Source organism: Diaporthe citri (assembly GCF_014595645.1).
Source record: "Diaporthe citri strain NFHF-8-4 chromosome Unknown scaffold_4, whole genome shotgun sequence".
Classification (NCBI taxonomy): domain Eukaryota; kingdom Fungi; phylum Ascomycota; class Sordariomycetes; order Diaporthales; family Diaporthaceae; genus Diaporthe; species Diaporthe citri.
In genome coordinates, this window is record NW_025064849.1 from 1,276,416 (window position 1) to 1,299,305 (window position 22,890).

A 22,890-nucleotide genomic window follows, 5' to 3' on the forward strand; every position below is an offset into this window, starting at 1 on the left:
ACGAAGGTCGGTCGGGCGTTCGGTCAGCCAGCCAGCCAAGGCCGTTGCTTACAATCACATCGATATTAAATGTTAGTATACACCTACTCAGGTGAAATGTGTAAGAGCAACTCCAAGAGAACAGAACTCTTGAGTTCTGACTTGATGGACCTCTGCTGGGCGGCACTGCGCCTGGTTCTAGAGTGACGACTTGGATAATCTCATTCGAGTGCATCTTCAGTGAAATGCGATTGACTACTGATCTGCTCTCGTTGATTGTATCGAGTTCGGAAAGTGTTGAGGCGAAATGGAAGTCACTGTTTGGGTATGCTCATGGGCTTCAGGAGCAGTCATCTCATGCCCCCTGAATCATCCGGCAGATATCGGTATAGCTCTCTTGCAATATCTGAGTATCCCATCGCCACCGAGGAAAACTTTTATCATATTCTACAAAGCCGAAGGCAGGATATACGCATTTGTCGCAGCTGCGTCGCAAACTTTTGGCAAAAGCGTATGTCTCTCGATCTACTGCAACTTGACTCTAAGTGTACCCACGTTCAAATTTACCACTTCATTCAGAGATACACTTTTTCAGGCATGTTGAAGAAATAGCAGCTCGCGACGCTGCTACCTTCCCCAGCTCAGACAACATCAAAGATGATCGGACCTGGTAAGCCCCTTTTTTTGGCCGCCTCAGTCGCCTGCCGTAAGACTCTCCACATTATTGTATCATGCCTTAAACTGTAATCAAACGAATGAAGACAGCTTCCCCCAGAACCAACAAACTTTGCGGTTACATTCACGGCATCAACTTCCGCCATCTTAAACCCAAGCAAGCCGCGCAACCGGCCTTCTGGGCCAGACGTTGGAGATGGGTACCATGTTTCTCTTTGAGCCTTCGGGTTGATCGGTCTGAGAAACATGAAACGGGTGATTCCTATTTCCGGCCTGCGCGGCACTCTTTCCCCTTGTGCAATGATGGGTATCGACCAGTCACCCTTCACCAAATTCGGCGGCCCGATCGCCCAATAATATCCCATAGTTGCCTGGATCCTCATTATCGCCATGTTCTTCACAGCAGACCGTATCCTTTGGAGGAGTCGCTTTTGATCGCCAGTCGGAGCTTGAAAGTTGTTCTCGTGGCCACGTCCAGGACGCAGGCCTGCGCAGAGTTTCCTGACGGGCTTCCTCAAGCCAGGTAAAACATAGCCCGGAGACGAGTCTCTTCCCGCAAGAACACTCACCAATAGCGAGCTGAGAGAATCAATCTCCATTTGGTGACGTTTACTTGCCTGAAACACCACACTATTCGTCTTGAGGCGGTCTTTGACTATGCCAAGTGTTTTCTCGCGCCGCCTGACCAGTCCCATGATCTCCTCCCAGAAGTCCTCTGATAGAGCGGGGCAGACGACGTGATCCACAGTTCCACATCCGTAGGTGAATGTAAAGAAGTCGTAGTTGACCCGCAGTCTGGATCCTGACACCTCAAATTGCATTGGGGCTGGGTTGCTGTTCACAGCCTGGCCTGGGTCTTCTTTCCACTGGCATTGTGCTAGCTTCTGCTTCCATCGTTTGCTGTCTGAAAAACCAAGCTGCAAGATGGACAACGGATTCCACTGACTCGTCATCCCAACCCAGCTGCCTGAGATATTCCTCCGGTTGTTTTTGGTAGAGTATTCAAGCAACCTTTCCAACACTTGAAATGGTATCACTTCCTGGCGGTTTGTAGACCAATTCGGAACCCAAGATGGAACCTCATTATTCTTGCTCCACTGAATTGAGCCAAAGTCGCAGAGATGGAGTAATAAGGCCTGTGCTGTGTCCGTGTCGTTGTTAAGATACCATGATGCTATCTTTGTATACATCATTTTCCAGTTTCCGGTGTCGTAATAAAGTGGCGGGCGGGCTTGATTATCAGCTAAATTATAGACCGCTGCGATCCGGTCCCGCTCGTCGGAACATTCAGACTCATGAAGGTCCCATAGCAAGGAAAGCAGCCCCTGCCTGTGTGTCTGACCAACCCCGATGCTCGTTTTCAGCATTCGTGAACCCCATCCCGGCAGCTCGCTCGTCACGACTTGGGCCTTGGCCAGTACAGCCATTACACGAGAAAGGCTGATCGTGTGATGTCCACAGTGGAAAACGGCGTCATGTGCGAAAAATGTCTCTTGAATGATCCAGCGTCTAGTGAACCAGGGTCTGTTGAAAAATCTCTCGAGGCAGAGGAAATCGTCGGTCCCAGGATATAGCATCCCGCTCCCTTTAATCTCAATCCTCCGTATGAGAGAGAATGCTTGTTGAGCGTCTTCAATTTCCTCGTCGCCCAGCCAGATATGGACTTTGTTTGCATGAGCGTAAATCTGACCCATCAAAGGGACTTGTTGAGCCTTTTCTCTATGATCCCCTTGATTCAGGCAAACTCCGTCGATCCAAAGGGCTGTTTCCTTGCGGGCATCCCGAATGTGGCGAAGTAACGAATCAGCGTTTTTGGTAATTGGGAGTAAGCTCCACTTGGTCTTCCGCCTGAGAAATAACTTATGGGAGAGCTTTGGGTCACCCCAAGTATACGAGACGGCGGAGTACAAGCAGCCATCCGGCTCGATTGATTCGAATGTTAGTTGCTGCTGGGTCATGAAACCACGAAGAGGTGAGTGAAAGTCGTTGGCTGGCTCTAAGTGTAAGATCCGCACTGCATCTCCAGCGATGAGCGGCTCATATTGGTGTGGAAGCAATATAGGAACATCACTGGACCCCCAAATGGTATGCTTCATTGTCGAGGTCTTGACGGATGAACTCAGCTGTATACATCTGCAGCTGATGATACTTGCCCGTCGCCGGACACGAATGTCGACAAGGAGAATGAGGGGGAGGATGGCAGCTGCAGAAATTTCGAAAGCAGAGCCCTGCTGCCTACCCTAGGTACTTACACATGGATCCCAGTCACAACTGCAGGCTGAGCGCCACTCACGACTGACACGAATGCGCGCTCTGTAACCTGCATCTTAGTCCTGCACTGGCAGTAATTGCAATCCGCCTACAGTGTTGACAGTGTTGCAGCAGGAAGCGGGGAATCAGCTTGTTGCAGCAGAAAGGGGGGGATGTGGTGTGAGGCAATGATTTGGATATTGGCTGAATTTGTCTCTCAGGAATTACTTGACATAGCTGCCAAATAGCGAGTGTACTTCGTGGAAGTTCTGGTAGCTGCACTGCTTTTCACTTGCCTTTCCTAAGCAACAACGCCATTACTCACAGTTCCTCGTGACTGACCTCGGATGGCTGGCGTTGTCTGCGCGTCGTTGCGAAATAAAGCGCCTTTCCCTTTCCGAGCTTGGGAAGGCGCCTGAGTGGGGCGGTCAGATCAAGGGTCCTTGTTATCTCTTATCCGAGGTGCACCCGACCCCTGCTCCGCCTTCGTCATGGCAGGCTCGCCGTTATCCGCTCTCCGTCCCCCGGCCTGTACTGTAACGTCAGTTGCACGACCTCTGACCTAACCCAACTACACGTCAACTGACTGTGCTTCCGACTCAACCACCGCGACCCACCGCTTCCCATCTTCTCGTCTCCCACAGCACATAAGGACGTCCAGCGCCTGGTCGTGTCATATTCAACCCTTTCTGTGACCGCCTTCCCACCGCCTCAGCGACAAGCCGTCAAGGTCCCCAGTGATCCAACGGCGTCCGTGCATCCCCTCTCTCAACTTGTCACGAGCCCGAGACCCCAACATCAGGACGATCGACCGCGATCACAACTGCCAAAATGGCGAGCCCGCGCCGCAGGATCGAGACTGATGTGAGTCACCCACTGTCCGCCCCTCCCGGCCACAGAATGTCCTCGAGTTGCTGACCGTCTGTCGTCTTGATATAGGTCATGAAGTACGTCCCCGCAGTCGCCCATACGACCTCGTGGTGCCTGGTCAGCTTGCTAACTTGCCTCTAGGATGTATGGCCCAACGATATACGGTTCCTTGCGCTAGAGACTAACCCCGGTAGGCTGATGAGTGACTACGAGGTGACACTGGTCAACGACAACAGTGAGTCCAACTGCTCCAGGCCCGTGCTGGCCCCTTGTCTGACTGACCGGTTGCAGTGTAAGAGATCCGAAGCGAACGAGACCATTCCCCCCGATCTTCCGGCTTACAGCTTCGAACAGGCAGGAATTCTACATCAAGTTCAAGGGACCCACAGAAAGTTAGTGACTAGAGAGAAAGATGAGCACTGGATGAAGATCATGGCTCACACGGGAATGCATAGCTCCATTTGAAGGCGGCGTTTGGAAGGTCCACGTCGAGCTACCCGACCAGTACCCCTACAAGTCTCCGAGCATCGGCTTCACGAACCGTATATTCCACCCAAATATCGACGAGTTGTGAGTGAGACCTTCCGCACACCAGCAGAGGAGGACGGCAATGTGAAAATACACAAACAAGGGAAGAAGAGACTGGAAAGTGAGAGCAGGCTAACACCGGGAATTGTCTAGGTCCGGCTCCGTCTGTCTGGACGTCATCAACCAGACCTGGTCACCAATGTACGACATGATAAACATCTTTGAGGCGTTCTTGCCACATCTCCTGCGATACCCAAACCCTTCCGACCCGCTCAACGGAGAGGCCGCAGCGTTGATGCTCAGGGATCCCAAGGGATACGAGTCCAAAGTACGGGGTAGGTCACGATATCCCAAACGTTGGAGCTCTTGATTTGCCGTTGCGTGGCATGTCATGTCAGATTACTGACATCCGGGGTAGAGTATGTCCAACGATACGCGAGCAAGGATGCCGCTGAGGAGGCCGGCGCCGAGAGCGAGGACGACGACGACATGAGCTCGGTGGGGAGCTTCGGCGATGACGACGACGACGAGCCTGCAGGCCAGATGGACGACGTGTAGACAACGTCTCCTAAGGCGAAGGAGCCTTCCTCTTGATCATCTACTTTTTCGGCGTCATCGGTCTCACACCCCCGGGTCGGTTTGCATTGGAAGTTCTGGATTCTATAAGATGGCATGCTTTTTTTTTTTGTCTTTTCGATTTCCATTGGAGTGGAACGAGCGATTGGTCCTCAACCCTCCGCTGCTTTTCTCCCGAGGTGAGTATGTGTCGTTTTTCCGGGGAGAGGGCAATGAGAGCAAAGGCTTGGACTATTCTGCTGGGAGGAAATAGTTGACAGCAACATTCGTATCGGCCCCTGCACAAAGGAACAACACCTAATCTCAGATAACTGGTCAATGGAGATAAGACTACTCAACAAGTCTGCAAGAGCTGCATGATCAAGTGATATATTTCGAATGCGAACTCTATGGGGTATCATAATGTGATAAAAAAAAGGTAATGTGAGTTGTTGACTCTTGGTCAGTCCGAGTCGTAATCCACTAGAGCCGCAGACGTGGCGGCCGCCTTCTCAGGTGGCTTGTCTTCTGGAGGTGGGCTGGGTTCAACCTCAGCCTGCCTCTTCCTCTTCAGTCCCGGTAGGATATTAGCCGTGCTTCTTGTCGCGCCTCTGCTCCGTGGCTCAAGGAAAGGATCGCTGGCCACGCGAGTATTGCCAACGATCTCAGAAACCAGGGATTCCCTCATCTTCGTTGCCGCAATCTCTGATTTGAGTAGCTTCTTTGTGGAAGCCTTGTGGTCTCTCGTCTTCTTCTCCTGTGCCGTAGACTTAGGCCCCCCAAACAGTGGTTTTGAGAGTGCCTTCTCGCCCAGGTCCTCTGGCGCCGTCCCAAAATCCACCAGCTTGGCCCACCGCGCATCCTCCTCGCTCTCAGGCAACAGGTCGATCCCCAGGCTCATCCTGTCCTTCAGGTCCTCAGCAGCCGCGCTATCTTTCTCCCGCTGCTTCCGGCCCACGCGGAATGACTTCCTCAGCATCTGGTTCCTCGTGTACGGGTCGTCCCACTGCTTCGCGTTGGCGTCCTCGATCTCGTCGAGCCTCTCCCTCGCAGCAGCGAGCGCGGCGCGGTCCTCAATCGTCTTCTCAAGGTTCGAGAACGCCACCTCGCGCTCCTCAGCCTGCTCGCGCAGCGTCTTGATGGGCGCCATGCCGCTGTCACCGACAAGCGAGTCCTCCGCCCCCTTCCCCTCGCCCGTGTCCCGCTTCTTCCCGCCCTCGACGACCACATACGCCGTGTTCTTGGGGTCGGTCCGCACCTCGATCCACCCGCCGCACGCCGGGTGCCGCATCCGGAAGCTGTACACGGGGCTGCTGTAGTAGTTGCCGACCTTCTTCTTCTCGGCGTTGAACCGCACGCCCTGCCCGATCACCACGGGAGGGGTGCACGTCCCGCACCACACGGCGAACGGCATCTCGAAGCGCACAGTGAGGATGCCCTCGCTCCGGAGCTTGGACGCCCTGGCGCCCAGGGCGTGCCCCTTGCCCGACGCCTGGTTGGCGCTCGCGACGCCCTCTAGCTCGGGCGGGACGTACCGCCCCATGTTGAAGCCTTGCATCGTGGGCGGGCGTCGAGGTGTCGCCGTCTAGACGGCGACTCTGGGGGTTGGGGTCGTGTGGCAGTATCGAGGTCGGGTTTTGGGTGCGCTGCTTGGTTTTTGGTGGGTTGGGTGGTGGTGGTTGCCTTGGTGTTTTTGGCATGTCGGATAACGATGCTTTCCAAGGGCGGCTTGTCGGAGCCGTGGCTCTGCTGGGGTTGATTGACGCAGACAGGGGTCTGAGGTTGTTTCTTCGGGCTGGACCCTTTCTTCCAGACCCCATTCACTGAGACCCATAGCTCCTGAACATGATCTCGTGACCTAGAAGACAGCCAAGGGATGATGGCCCAAAGCTGAGATTGCAGAAATTGAAAAGCTGGAAATCTTCCGGTCACACCATGCCGGTGAAGTTTTCCAGACTCGCAAATCGCTCTTGGATACGCCGAGTGTGATAAGTGACGTCAGGCTGTTGATCATGGACGGTGATGTATTGTGACGTTGACAGTCTGGCCATGGGTTCCGTCATCTCAGGCCGCAAATAAGGGCCATCTGCAAAAGATGGCACTTGGGCATTTGTATTCTACACAACATCTTCATCTCGTATTTGACAACAATCGACTACCACATAGAAAACTTAATCCTTCACACACTTCGCACTTGACAGCATACTCGACATGAACGTAGCCATGGCACCAACCAAGACAGCCGGAGGCCAGGAGCCCAGCGACAAGTTTCTGAAGCAACAGGCACAAGGTTTGTTAATCACGCATCCCACATCTGTCTGAAATTGACAGTGACTGATCCGATTACAGCTCAGGGTCTCGGCGCGGAGAATGCGTCCGCACACAAAGAAGGCCACGCACCAGGTGAGGCGCCTGTCGCCTCGGACAGCGGCCTGCCAGGCAAGGGAAACACCTACGAGGAAGCAGCGGCCGGCACAGGGAATCTGACGACCACAAATGATGTTGGCACCGCTGGGATCAAGCCTGCAGAGCCTGGGAGTGCTGCGCCGGGGCCGGATGTGAAAGGTGCTTAAGTGTTGGGCCAGAGTGTTAGTCTTGAACCTCATGGTTAAAGAAGGAAATCTGTTGGTAGGTCTCTCGTACGTATGATAATCGTATGGGAAGCAATCGTGTATTGGTATTATTTTGTTTAAGTTTTAAGAGGCTATGTGCCCTAAAGAGGATAATTAAAGTAGCCTTTTAAGTGTAAGGGTTATACTTATTAATACTTATAGTTTTTCTCTTTTTTTAATAAATATATATAATCTTTATTATAAGAAAGTATTACTAAAAAAGCTTAAAATTATAACTTATAAATTTTAAAATAAGTTTTAATAACTTTTATTATTATATTACTTTTTAAACTTATAATTATTATTATTATATTATTTCTTAAATCTTATATTTATTATTTTTAATACTTAGCTTTTAAAATTGCTTTTTTATAAAAATTATTAACTTTTATATAATAACCTTAATTTTAAATTTTTTTTTTATAAGGGAAGTTAATATTTATAAAGTTAATGCTAAACCCTTTAACTTATATTTATTTTTATTATATATTTTTATAATATAAATATTATTATTTTTATTTTTATTTTTATTATTAAAATATATTTAATATTATTTTAAATTAATTTCTTTTAATTACTTTTTATTTTCTTAAAATTAAATATTATAAATAGCTTAATTATTTATTATTTTCTTTTTTTGCTTTTTATTATTCTTTTTAATTTCCTTAATAATTATTTTTTATTTAAGTTACTTAAATAATAATATATATTTTTTAATAAATCTTTTTATATATAAGCTTTATATATACTTATTAATAATTTAATATAAAAAGTTTTAAAGTTAAGTTAATATAGCAATTTAATTCTTTAATAATTAAATCTTTTTAATTTAATATATATAAAAAATACTTAAAATTAAAATTCTTATTAAGTTATTTATTATAAAAATTATAATAATTTAATATTTAAAATAATAATTACTTTAATAATTTTTATTATTAAAGATATTATATAATTTTATATTAAAAGTTTTAATACTTTTAATGTAAATGCATAACTTTTTAATTATATTATTAAAAAAAATATTTATTTTTTAATATTAAAAGTTATTAATAATTTAAATAATAGCTATTATAATGGCATTATTTAAAAAAAGTATTTTAACTTAAGCTATAATTATAACCTTTAGCTTATTAATTTTAATAATTTTATAAAAATTAACCTTAATAAGTAGCTTACTTTTTTTAATGCTTAATATAAAAGTAAAATTAAAAGTAGTTTTTATAATTTTTATTAAGATTTTATTAACTTAATTTTAATTATCTTTATTATTAATAATAATTAAATTACTATTAATATTAAGTAAATAAGAATTATTATTATTAATATTCTTATTAATATTTATTAAATAAGCGTTATTATTATTAATATCCTTATTAATATTTATTAAATAAGCGTTATTAATAATAACCTTATTATAAAAATTAATAAAATTAATAAGCTTATCTTTATTCTTATTAATTAAGATAATTTTAGCCCTTTTTATAACCTTAATAATAATTTTAATCTTTATTTTATTACTTAATAAAAATATAATTATAATATTTATTTTATTAATTAAAATTATAATTATAATATTTATTTTATTAATTAAGGTTATAATTATAATATTTATTTTATTAATTAAAGTTATAATTATAATATTTATAAGGAAATCTTAATTTTAATTAAGGATTATAATAAGTTTATTTTTAATATTAATTATATTAATAATAATTATAATAATAATTATATTAAGTATATCTTTAGCATAAATAATAAATTCAATATTTATTAAATAATTTTACTTATTATTATTATCCTTATAAAGCATATTAATAAAAGTATTAAATAACTTTTATAAATTATTATTAATATTTTTCATTATAATAAAAAGAAAAAGATTTTATAAGAATTTAATAATTAAAATAAATATTTATAATATAAAACTTTATAATTATTATATAATAATTATTAATTTATTTTTTAATTATAAAAAAAGTTAATAAATTATAAATAAATTTAATAAAAATTAATTTTAATATTATTATTAATAAATAGCAGTAAAAAATAATAATAATAATAAGGTTAATTTTAAAATAATAATTATTAATAATATTAATAATTATAAGGTTATCCTTATATATAATAAAGTATTAAAAAGGTTTTAATTAAAGTATAAAAGATTAAAGTTTATATTAAGGATTTAAGTTTAAGAGGTATAAGGTTTTATAATTAATAACGGTAAGGTTAAAAGAAAAAAGTATTAGCAGCAAGTTACTCCTTTTTTAATAAAAAAAGGCTATTTTAAGTTTCTTAATTAATTTATTTACTTATATATAAAGCTTATTATTATTAATAAACTTTTATAATATAATATTTAAAATTAATTTTATTATTATATTAATAAAGTTATTTTTTTTATTTATTTACCTTACTTTAGCAATTTTTTTTATCTTATATAACTTTTATAATAATATAATATTAATTATAAAGTGCTTTTTCTTTATTATTCCTAGCTTTATAAGGTATTTATATAAGCTATATAAGTTTATATAAATAATTAAAGGTATATTTAATAATAAAAATTATTTTATAACTATCTTAATTATTATAGCTAAGGAAATTTTAATATTTACTTTATTTATTATATTATAAATTTTACTTATTAATATACTTTAAGTAATATATTTATACTTTATTAATAATTAATAAAGAATATTACTTATTATTATAAATCTTTTAATTTCTTTATAAATTTTATTTATAAGAATAATAATATATTTAAGTTAAGATATTAAATTTTAATTATTTATAAATAATTTATTTATAAATATAAAAAGTTTTGCTATTTTAAAATTAAAGAATATATATTTAATTCTTTATATAATGTTATTTATTTATTATAATAATTATATATTTAGGCTTTTATAATTTCCTGCCTTTAAATTTTATACTTATATAGCTATTAAAAGATTATATAAAGCTTTTAATTAATAAATTAAAGTTATATATACTTTATAAGCTTTTTAATTAAGGTATTTTTAAGGAGTATCTTTAATTATTATATTAATAAGGGCAAGTTTATTAACTTATTCCTTTTATTAAATAATAATTAAGCTAATAATATTTATAATTATATAAGCTTTATTATAATTTATTAAGTTTTTAAGCATTAGCTTTTATTTTAATTTTCCTTATAATTTTATAATTTTTATTTTAATTTCTTTCTTATCTTAATATTTTAATATAAATAAAATTAATATATTATTTATTTATATATTTATTATCTTAAAAAGTTATATAAGCTTTATAATTATTAAGTAAGAATTATATATAAAGCAATTTATTTTAAGCTTTTATTAATAATATCTTTAATATATATTAAATTAATAAATATTAAATTTTGCTATGCTATATAAGAATTAAATAATATAAATAATTATACTTAAAGAGTATTTATTTTTTAGTTTCTTTAATAGCTTTGCAAAGATTATTTTATATAATTTTAACTTTATTTAAAGGTAAGTTTAAGTAATATCTTAAAGTATAAGAATTATGCCTTTTTCTTAAATTAATAAAAAGGTAAGTATAAGGATTATTTATTAACTTATTTTTTAAATAATTAAGCTTTATATTAAGATTAATTCCTTTTTATTATTATTATAACCTTAAATAATAAATTAAGATTTTTTATAAAGTTTTATAATTTTACTTTTTACCTTTTATATTATGCAAAACTTAAAAAGATAATATTTATTATATTACTTTATTAATTATTTCTTAATTTAAAAGATATTTTTAATAATAAGGTTATTAATTTTTATTTTATTAAATTCTTTAAATAATAAGCTTAATATTATAATAACTTTATCTTATCTTAATTTAATTGCTAAGTTATAATTTTTATTTTCTTTTTTTAAGATATATAATATAATAATATAGTTTTTTATTTTTAATAATAATAATTATATAATAAGTTATATTTAAGGTTTTATAGCTAAGTTTTTTATTTATAAGGGTTGCATTTCCTTATTATTATCTTAATAATATAATTAAATAATTATTAACTTAAATATTATAACTTTATTTAATATATTTAAGGTTATATTATGGCTATTTATAATAATAACTTTATATAAATTTTTTTATTTTTTTCTTTTTCTTTATATGCAAACTTTGCATTATAATAAATATTTTATATTAAAGATAAGTTTAACTTTAATATTTAATATATTTTGCATTTATTATTTAACTATAATTTTTTATAATATCTTTATAGCCTTTAAAATAGCTTTTATTTGCTTTTATATTAATAATAATAATAATAATTTATATAATACTTATAAATAAGCATTAAAAATTAAAAGCGTAAAAATTAATTTATTTAATTTAGCAGTATTATTAATAACTTTTATAGTTATTTATAAAATAGTATTATTATTTATATTATTATATAGTTTAATATATAAGATTTTATATACTTATTTAAGGGCTTAATAATATTTTTTAACTTTTTTAATAAATTAATATGCTTTTATAAGGACTTATTTGCATTTAATTTTTATTATTTATGCCTTTAAATAAAATTCTAAGAATGCAAAGTTTATTTTTATGTTATATTTAATAATATTTAATGATTTTTAATATATATTAATTTAAAGCATTTATAATATTTGCTATGTAGTTTTTATAAATATAAATTTTAAGAATTTTGCTTTTTAAAAAGCTATAGCTTAATTTATAATATAAAGGATTAAGCATTTACTTAAATATATTATATTAATTAAGATTTTATAATTAAATTTATAATTATTATATAATATAAACTTAAAATGCTTAAGTATAAGTTTATTTATTTAATAATAATAATATATTTTTTTAATCTTTGCTATTGCTTATTTATTAATATTTAAATTGCTAGCTTTTTTAAGTATTTAATATAATTAATTTATTAATAAGTATTTAAAGTAATAATAAAGTTTTTTTATTTTTATCTTTAAAAGGAAATATATAGTATTAATAATTTAATTTAAGAAAAACTATAGGTAACTTTATTTTTTAAGTATTAGTATAATAATTGCATTATTAAAGGAAATTATTTTATTTATAATATTATTATAATATACTTAAAGCCTATTTATATTTGCTAAGTAAAGTAGGAATGGGGTTTATGCTTAAATAATATAAAAGTTAATATAATTAATTAAAATGGAAACTTTTATTATATTAAGTAAATTAATAGTTATTTTATTATTAAATTTAACTTTAGCTTTTTTTATAGCAGTTATATTAATTTAATACTTTAAGTTTTCTTATTATAATGTAAGAAATTGCTTATATTTAGCTATAAATATTAATAATATTTTTATGTTTAGCAAGATTTCTTAAAAATAAGTTTAATTATATTTATTTTTTAAGATAAATTAATTAGCTATAATAATTATTTTTATTTAAAAGATATTATTTTTAATAATTTAATATATAAATATTTTATTAGTTAAGAAATTAATATTTATATAATAAACTTTCTTATTAAGTTTTATCTTTATAATATAAGTATTATTATTATAATTATTATCTTAATCTTATTTATTTTTATATTTATAAAATTTATCTTTATTATTTATTTTATATTTTTTAAATTTACTTAAAAAAGTATTAAAATTATTATTATAACCTTTATATTTATATTATATTAAGTAGCTTTTTCTTATTAAATATTACTTATTAGTTAAATGTTTAATTAATTAGCATTTCTTTTTTTTATAAATATAATATTTTTTTAAGGTTATTTTTTTTTCTTTATAAGCATTATTACTTTAAGCTTTATAATTAATATTATAGGATTTTAACTGCTTAAAGCTTAAATAGCTTAGGTTTAATTAGCTAAATCTTTAATTTCCTTAAAATGCTTAAGATTATAATTATTATCCTTCCCTTAGCTTTTAGCTATTATATTTATAGTTAATATAATATTAATTTAAAACTTTATTTATAATATAAATTATAATTATATAGCTAAGCTATGTTTTTATTATAAATCTTAAGTTTAAAAATAACTCTTTATATAATTAAGCTAGCTTAAAAAAAGCTATTTTTAACTTAAAAACTTTTTTATAAGCTTTAATTACTATTATTTTTAAATTATTCTTTTTAGCATAATTTTAACTTAATACTTATTAATAAAGTTATAGCTTATTAAATATTAAATATAAAACCTTATATAAGTTTTTATTTAAATTTTATATTTTTATCTTTATAAATATTATTATTATTTAATTTATATAATAATATTAATAATTAAGGTTTATATTAAAATATATTTTAATTTTAAGGTATGTTATTATAAATATATTAGTTTAATTTATAAAATAAAGATAATATGCCTTGGCTTAATCTTTAAGTATTTAAAAAAAAACTATATGGAATTAACTTAATTAAATTTTAATATAATAATAAATATTAAAAAATATTTTTATTTTATTATTTAATAAATTATATAGGTTATTAATATATTTATAAAAGTTATTAAAGGTTTTTATAAATTATGTTAACTTTGCTAAATTTAAGCATTTATTAAGAATATATTATAAGGAAAGAATTTTATATAAGTTATATTTTTTATTTAATAAAGATATTTTTAAAATAGCTTAAGATTATGCTAAGTATAAAGTATATTTTTAATATAAGCTTTGTTTTTATCTTTTTATTAATAATAGTAAGCCTTATTAGCTATATTAGTTTTTAATAAATTATATTATTAAGTTTAAGTTTTATAATTATATACTTAAAGCTAGCAATAATAATAAAAGTTATTTTAAGGATTATTCTTTTAATAATTATTATTATTTAAAGCTTATTTATAATGCTTATAAGGGCTATGTTTATAATTATTATCTTTAAAGTTATATATAATATTTATTTATATTTAATTTTAAGGTTAATAAAGCATTATAAAGCTTATTATTAATTTATTTTAATCTTTCCTTAGCTTAAGCTATAATAATTAATTATAATATTATAAGTTAGTTATTGCGTTTTATATAAATGCCTTATATTTAAAAAAAAAACTTTTAAATATTATTAATAAGAATTTAATAATACTTTAAATATTGCTTATATTTACACTATATAATTCTTATAATAAATAATAAAAAGGTTATTATTATAAAGATTTTATTATATATAGCTTATTAAAATACTTATTAAGTAGGTAATTAAGTATTTTATTAATGCTTTTTATATAAAGGTTATAAATTATAGTTTTAAGTTAATATATTTATAATAGGCTAAGTTAATTAAAGTTTAAGTAAGCATTTTATTAATTATATATTCTTTAATAAAAGCTAATAGCTTTTTAATATTATTAGCTATGCTTATAGGTTTTTATAATAAATATTATAAGGAGTAAAATTAATAAAATAAAGAAATATTAATAAAATAGGTAATATTTAAAAGTAAGTTAATAATAGTAGTTTAATAAAAAGTAAGTTATAATTATTAAAAGGAAAAAGTTATTAATTCCTTTAAGCCTTAAAAGCTAAGGCTTTTTCTTATTATTAAGTTTTTTTATATTAGTTAAAAATATAATATATAACTTATATTTACTTATAATATAGCATTATATTAACTTTAATAATTGCAATAATTATAAGCTTTATTTATTTAATAATTATAATAATTATAAGCTTTATTTATTTAATAAAATAAAGCTTTATTAAGTTTTGCTAAGTTTTAAAAAGGATTTAAAAATAAATTTATTTTTAATAAAGTTTTATATATAATAAATATATATTTCTTAAATAATAATAAATATATATATATATATTATAAGGAATGCTATTTAATTTATTTAATTTTTATAATATTTACTTAAGAAGTTTAATAATATAGGGAGGCTTAAAGAAGTAGTTATTACTATATAATGCTTATTAATAAGGAGGATATAATTTTTAAGTTAGGGAAATCCTTATAAAATTACCTTTTTTACCTTATTAATTTATAATACTTATAACTATTAATTAGTATTAATAAGTTTCTTATATATATAATAATTATATGGGAAGCAATTATATATTAGTGTTATTCTGTTTAAGTTCTAAGAGGCTATGTGCTCTGGAGGGGATAACTAAAGTAGCCTTTCAAGTGCGAGGGTCGTACTTGCCAACAAAATCAGAGATTCGCACCTGCAAAACCGGAGGGTACACCAGTACATCGCCAGTACTAAACAACATGAGAATTCATAAACCCACCGACTAATTTACATACCCAATTAGTATATCCAATTAGCCATGTAGATTAAGTTTGTGAACTGGTTGTATAGGTGTTGGGTGTGTAAGCATTAGATGTGTGGGTGTTGGGTGTGGGTGTGGGTGTGCGAATTAGGCCTGGGTGATGTACTTTAATTTGCTGTAGCTATGGCTTGAGTGACATAACGGTGTATTCTCCTTTTTTGCGGGTGCGAATTTTCCGTCTTCTAAAGAAGAGCATGCGAAATACAACCGTATGGCTCAGCATTGCGTGGCCTGCAAATGGCATATCACCATGCGTCTTCAGATGTGATCTTGGTAACGAGGTTGTGAAGAGCCGCGTATACTACGTTGAAATGTTTGAAGAGTAAAATCTCTCAAATTCTATCCACTTTTCCGAGGGATTCATACCATCGGAAACCTGCCACTCATAATCCTACAGCTAAGTACTTTTTGAGTGCAGTCTTTCAGGTTGTATCAGGCACATGTGTTAGTGTGGTCGTAGTTAGTCTCGTGGTTTTCTGTCCTAGACGGTTGTATGACGACTTGAATCTGTTACAATGAAGTCCTGTTGTGTGCTTGAAAGCGCAGGACCACTATTATATATGCACTTGAAAAGATTTTTGACTGGCACAGTAATTCTTCAAATAGCCTTCGCAACCTCTGGTGGAAATTGGTTCAAGGCCATAGGCATATGCCATCGGTTAGTAGAAACGAACAGACACCACGGGCAATTGGAAGGCTTGAGAACGAACTTTGTGTTGTATGGTGGTACGGCACACCACCGAACTTCTCATGCACCAATGATTGCATCTCTTGCCCACAAATACCTCCTCCTCTGTAGTCCTGAAGTAACATCCTAGTTGTGGTATTTTCCCGGCCTGCCTCGTTATGTATGGTGGTACAATGCAGACGCATGTCCAAATTAACCTTGACCTACTCAGGCAGTAAGTTCCGTCTGCATGATAAACTCGCATGCTGACACCAGTCTTCTACTGCATGAAAGTTTTGAAGGCGGGGTAGGATTTCCAAAGCAAAGTAAACCGAATCACCTACACATTGGCAACAGGCATCAGGCACAACTTGAAGTTGTCTTGCCAAGCGATCATGTCCCTGAGTGACGGCGGCGGCGACCATCATGGTATGCCGCGACGGGACCGACAGCTGTTCGATGATACCGAATCTCGCGTCCATCAAATTCCATCACAACCGCTATCTCGAGATCCTGCCACCGGATCTCAATCCACAAGGCAGCGCCCTGTCTCCTGGAACACTAATAGGACTGGTCGACAAGAATCCTTCCTTTCACCCACCGATCATCGATCCATCAACCCTGTTCGTCGACCCAATGTCCTTGGGTCTCGAAATAATGTGCCTCTAGGAAACAGAGGTCCTTCTCACATTATTTCTCAAACTCTGGTGGTCCCAAATTTGACGAGCGGCGGGGATGGTTTTGATTCCTCTAACCCAAAAAGCTTTCGATCCCGGAGTTCGCCTTCTGTGACCACATTGAGCACGTTCCGGCGTGTGTCCCCATCTATAGCATCAGCGAATACCACGGTATACAACTATGACTGTCTCGATAGGGGGGAGTTCAGGCTCATCATGGTATGTCCTCAACGGCAAGACGATACCGAGGATGTCGTCAGATGCGAGATGTTCACCTACAGGTTGAGTGAATCACCAGAATACATTGCGCTTTCCTATGCCTGGGGAGACGTGGGCGACACGCGCAAGATACTTATAGGGCGGGCGAACATAAATACGAGCGTATCTGCTAGCCTGGAATCGGCCCTGAGGGCACTCAGGGACCCAAGAAGTGCGGTCCTGGTCTGGGCAGATGCCCTTTGTATCGATCAAAAGAACACGTCCGAGAAGGCCGATCAAGTCCGACTAATGACGCAAATCTACCAGAGAGCCAAATCAGTGGCAGTCTGGCTCGGCCCACGGTCTGACGACAGCGACCTCGGTATGGAACTCATTGAAAAGGTATCAAATGGGGCCAAGATTCCACGGGAGATAACGAGAAGTACATTTGCGCCGTTCAGCGAACAGCATTTCGCCGCTGTAGTGGCCCTGTTTGACAGGGATTACTGGCATCGGCTCTGGGTCGTGCAAGAAGTGTTCAACGCGCAAACGATCAACGTCCACTGTGGACCGGCCACGCTGCCGTGGAAAGCATTCCAAATTGCGTCGGACGTGTTTCAAAAGCACAGAGACGTACTCGAACGAAGCTTTCACCCTGGCTACAGCAACAACTTCTACCAGGCACCATTTGTTGAAGTATATAGGTACCACAATTGCCGTATAATTGCGGCGTCGCTTTTGTTCCATAGTTATAAGCTTGGTTTGCTAGCCTAGCGGTTAAAACCCTAAGATATCTTTCATTAATAACCACGCTAGCCTTATATTCTCCCATTTTAATAATATTAATTTATAAAAAGGTTTTAAGTTTAACCCTTATATATAATATTAATTGCATTTTAAAATATATTTTAGCTAATTGGATTTTGCTTAAAATAAGGGGTATATTAAAATGTATAAATATTATAATTGCTATATAATTGTAATATTGCTTTTATTTTATAATTATAAGCTTAATTTACTAGCTTAGTAATTAAAACTTTAAAATATCTTTTATTAATAACTATATTAACCTTATATTTTCTTACTTTAATAATATTAATTTATAAAAAGGTTTTAAGTTTAACCTTTATATATAATATTAATTGCATTTTGGGATATATTTTAGCTAGTTGGATTTTGCTTAAAATAGGGGGTGTGTTAAAGTATATAGGTATTATAATTGCCGTGCAATTGCGGCATTGCTTTTATTTTATAGTTATGAGACCGGTTTGCTAGCCTAGCGGTTAAAACCTTAAGAACAAACTTAATAAAACCTTTCAGGCCCTCTTAGCACTTAGACAAGGATTAAGAGGACTTAATAATCCTTTGGCATCTTTAGTTTAAATACTTAAAGGCTAATGCTTTTAAATTATTAATTTAATACGCTTAAGGTATAAAATTTAAGGGAATTAAATAAATTAATTATAAGAATTGCTTTAAAGCCTTTATTAAAAAGGTAATTTAATGCAGGTTATTAAAAGGCAAGAGCTTAAAACTCTTTTTTTTTAAATCTTATAAAACCTTTTTTATTATTTATAAGTATTAAATAGGTTAAACTATAAGCTTATAATAATAAATAAGTTCTTAAAATTTATTTATATCTTTCCTTTTATATTAAAAACTTAAAAATAAGTATTTAATACTTTTTAAGCTTATAAAAGCTGGGTAAAATGGTAATATAGTTTAAATATTTATAAAATTAAATAAAATGTTAAGACCATAATAATTAGCTAATTTATAAATATTAAATATATTAAATAAGTAAAATAAAAGGGTATTAATTTAAAACTTACTTCCCTTTAAACCTTGAAAGCAAATAATGCTATGAAAAGAGCTAATAAAGTAATAATTAAATATGCTTTAGCTATATTATTAAGGGTTAATTTACCTTTTAATCTTTAGCTAAAGGTAATATAAGCTATAACTTAATTACATAATATATTGCTTGCTTTAAAGAAAAAGAAGCGCGCCTTAAACACTCTTTTATATATATAATTTTCCTACCATTTTTAATGGTTTAAATTAATATAAATTTATTATTTTATAGCTTATTTATTACTTTATTAAAGAAATATTTATGCTTATAAGTATAAAGTATATATGCTTAAAAAGGAACGTAAAAATAATATAAAGAAATGCCTTATAAAGAGGGAATTAAGAGCTTATATTAAGTATTTAATTAATTATATAATATTTAATATCTTTTAAATTTAAATTCTTTTACTTAAGTAAATAATTTTTATAAGGAATATATAATTTAATGAAGATATATTTTATAAATTAGTAATAAATAAAGTAAAAAACGGCCTTTTAACTCTTAAAGCAAAATTATTAAATATTAAGATTATTAATATTAAAAAGATTTAAAATTACATTTATATTATACCCTTAATACCTTATATAAAAAATAACTTAATTAATTTAAATAATAAATTTAATACTTAATTTATATTAAAAGAAAATAAAACTAATACTTTTAATTAAAATTTAGGAATAAGGATTTTTAAATTTAAAAGGTAAAGTTTGCCATACATTACCTTTTTAAAAAGCTTAAGAAATTAAAAATAAGAACTTTTAACCCTTAAGAAAATCCTAAATATATTAAAATAAAGCTTTTATAAAGAAAAATATACTTTTATTAGTAAAGTAAGGGCTAATAAATTTAAACCTTCCTTTTAAAAATTGTATATACTTAAAGCTATATGAAATTAGGAATCCTCTTAATTAATATAAATAAGGAGGATATAAGAATAAATTTAGGAATTTAAATTTATAAAAAGATTATTTTAAATATATAATTAAGATAAACGCTCTTAAAAATCCTTTAATTAATTATTATATTTAATAAATATAATTACATTTTACCTTAATATAACTTTTTAAAGTAACTTTATAATTACTTTCTTATTTAATTAGCTTAAAAGATAAAAATAAAGAATACTTAAGGACTTATATTTTTTAACCTTAAATAATATAATAATAGCTGTTATTTAAGCCCTTAAGATTAAGTTTAAGCCTTACTTAATATAGTAATATTATAAAAATCTTCCTTTAAAATTAATTATATAAAGAAAGGCTTAAAAAAGCCTTTTTTAAAATAAATAACTTAAAGCAATATATTAAGAAATGTAAAGCCTTATTAAGCTTAATATTTAAAGAATTATTAAGCGCTAAAAAGTAAAATTAACATTACTACTCTTAAAATATGTTATGGGCTGGCCTTAAAAGGGCTGCAAGCTGGCTAGCGCCTTCTTCCATAAGCTGCAAAAGCAGCAACTAATTAAGCCAAAAGGTATGTAATAATTCAAGCTCCCTTAAATTACCTAGCCACATTATATAAGGCTTAGGCTTCCAGCCCAAGCCCATCACATAACCCCTTTTTTTAAAGCTCCCTCCTTATATAATGATATAACTACCCCTAAGGCTTACCCGCGATATTGCCTTTTCAAGCTAAAGATCTTCTTTATAGTTAAGTAAAACCATAACTTAAACTCTTAACCCTAAAGCTTAAATTATTTATTATGGGCTAGCCCTAAAAGAACTGCAAGCTAATTAACGCCTTCTTTTATAAGCTGCAAAAGCAGCAACTAATTAAGCTAAAAGGTATATAATTGTCAGATCCAACCAACGGTGAATATACCGTGGCTGGATGGTTGCACGGTAGATTTACTGTGAATTCACCATAAATTAGTGAATTTACTATAAATTTATTATAAAGACGGCAGATTTATTATAAAACCGTAAATTTACCGTATATGCATAAGTAATATAATAGTAAATGCCTTAGGCATTAATATTTATAAGTTAAAAAACCAGCCCTTGCCATTAGCTAGCTTTAAAGAAATAAAAATTAAAATATTATTATATTAACTATTAAAATTAATTATATATATAAGGATTTTATTATAAAGGAGGTATAAAATTTAATAATTAAGAGTTTTATTGCCTTAAGCTATGCAAAATGGCTAATAAAAATAATTATAAAACCTAAAACGCCTTCCTAACTAAGTTAAAAAAGTGGCATAATTAAGATTATAAATTTAACCTTTAAGTTAAGATTTATAGACTTAAATACTATATTTATAATTAATTTAAATTCCTTTTAAAGCCGCAAAAACTTAATATATGCCTTTAAAAGTATATTAAGATTATTATGGCCGCTTAAGGTGCGGTTTTTTAAATAATTAGCGGATTTAATATTAAACTAAATGATTTTAAAATTATTTAAGAGAAATAATAAGGCTAATGGCTGCTTTTTAATCTTATTAATGCTAATCTTAAAATATATAATTTTAACCTTTAGGGATATAAATTAAAAGAATTAAAATATATTAAGGAATAAACCGTTATTTAAAAGCTGCATAAATAAGTGCTTTAAATAGTTGCCCTAAACTATAAGTTAAATTATTATTTATTTAAAATTCCGCTTTAATAGTAATACTTAAATTTATAATAAAGATATAAATTATTATAAATAAATAATTAGCTATAAATAAAAGCTTTATATAAGAATGTTTTAAAATTACTAAGGAATTTAAAAGAAATCTTAATTTAAATTAATAAATGGGAATTTGCTATATTTAAAGCTACTTAATAAGGGATTGCTAAGGTAAGATAAATCATTATATAAATTCTTAATTTATTATAAGCTATATAAGGCGTAATGTTAATATAAATAATTATTTTTTAATAAATAAGAAAATAAGAAGTAGTAAATGGGAACCTTAAATTTTGGGAAGTTAGGAACTTCCTTTATAAGGAATTGCAAGCTTTAGGTATGCAGCATAAACTTGCTAAGATTACTAAAGAAGCATAGGCAACTATTTATAATAAAAAAAATAATTATAATAATAAAAAAAACGCTTATATTATTAGGAAAACAAGCTTATATTAAAAAGGCTTAACTAAACTTAATTTATTATATAGATTTAGCTAATATTGCAATAAACGTTATTAATCTTAGGTATAAAACCTTAAAGAAATATATGCAGCTTATAATAAGAACTATGCCCTTATTAATTGCTTTTATATATTTTTAAAGAAAACACTCTTATAATTTAAAAAAAGCTAAAAAATGAAAGAAAAGGTGCATAATGCTCTTAAAAATAATGCTAATCTTTAAGCTTAAGTTTGCATTATTTAAGGCTTAAAATTTAAATTAAAATTTAAAACTTTAAGATTTATAAAAAAAAAGCTGATATAAGAAATTAAAGATTAATTATTAGGATATTATATTGCTAATATAAAGGTTAGGGGAGCTTTTATTATAAATATTATAAAAGAATACTCTTTAAAGCACTTAATAATATTAAACTTTATTAATATAATATTAATTATAAATATTAATAAGCGATTAATGAATTTATAGCTAGCAATTTATAATAACTATATATAATTAGGAGATTAATAACTATTAATTATAACATATAAAATAATACTTATGCAAGCTAAAACCTTAATTTTACATTTTAAAAATATTACCTTATATTTATAAATTTTAATTACCCTTATTTTATTAAGGTAATTATAAAAAAAGAAGATATTTTAAAATAATAAGCATAATT

At 31.3% G+C, this 22,890-nt stretch overlaps 4 protein-coding genes across 4 annotated transcripts; 3 read left to right on the plus strand and 1 right to left on the minus strand.

Annotated features, from left to right (window-relative positions):
* Positions 1–3,735: 3,735 nt before the first annotated feature.
* On the plus strand, positions 3,736–4,860 carry INS49_009561 (uncharacterized protein; the record flags this gene model as incomplete). The annotated part of the gene is made up of 7 exons (XM_043170291.1): positions 3,736–3,768; positions 3,844–3,851; positions 3,969–4,009; positions 4,119–4,166; positions 4,230–4,344; positions 4,456–4,637; positions 4,721–4,860. 7 exons carry the CDS (start codon positions 3,736–3,738, stop codon positions 4,858–4,860), a joined length of 567 nt encoding a protein of 188 aa, XP_043024856.1.
* A 460-nt stretch (positions 4,861–5,320) lies between these two features.
* INS49_009562 (uncharacterized protein) lies at positions 5,321–6,415 on the minus strand (the record flags this gene model as incomplete). Its single annotated transcript, XM_043170292.1, has 1 exon — positions 5,321–6,415. The coding sequence occupies one exon, from the start codon at positions 6,413–6,415 to the stop codon at positions 5,321–5,323; it is 1,095 nt and encodes a 364-aa protein (XP_043024857.1).
* Positions 6,416–7,080: 665 nt separating this feature from the next.
* Positions 7,081–7,430, plus strand: INS49_009563 (uncharacterized protein; the record flags this gene model as incomplete). Its single annotated transcript, XM_043170293.1, has 2 exons — positions 7,081–7,147; positions 7,207–7,430. The coding sequence occupies 2 exons, from the start codon at positions 7,081–7,083 to the stop codon at positions 7,428–7,430; spliced, it is 291 nt and encodes a 96-aa protein (XP_043024858.1).
* Positions 7,431–17,305: 9,875 nt separating this feature from the next.
* Positions 17,306–18,061, plus strand: INS49_009564 (uncharacterized protein; the record flags this gene model as incomplete). The annotated part of the gene is made up of 1 exon (XM_043170294.1): positions 17,306–18,061. One exon carries the CDS (start codon positions 17,306–17,308, stop codon positions 18,059–18,061), a length of 756 nt encoding a protein of 251 aa, XP_043024859.1.
* Between the last annotated feature and the right edge of the window lie 4,829 nt (positions 18,062–22,890).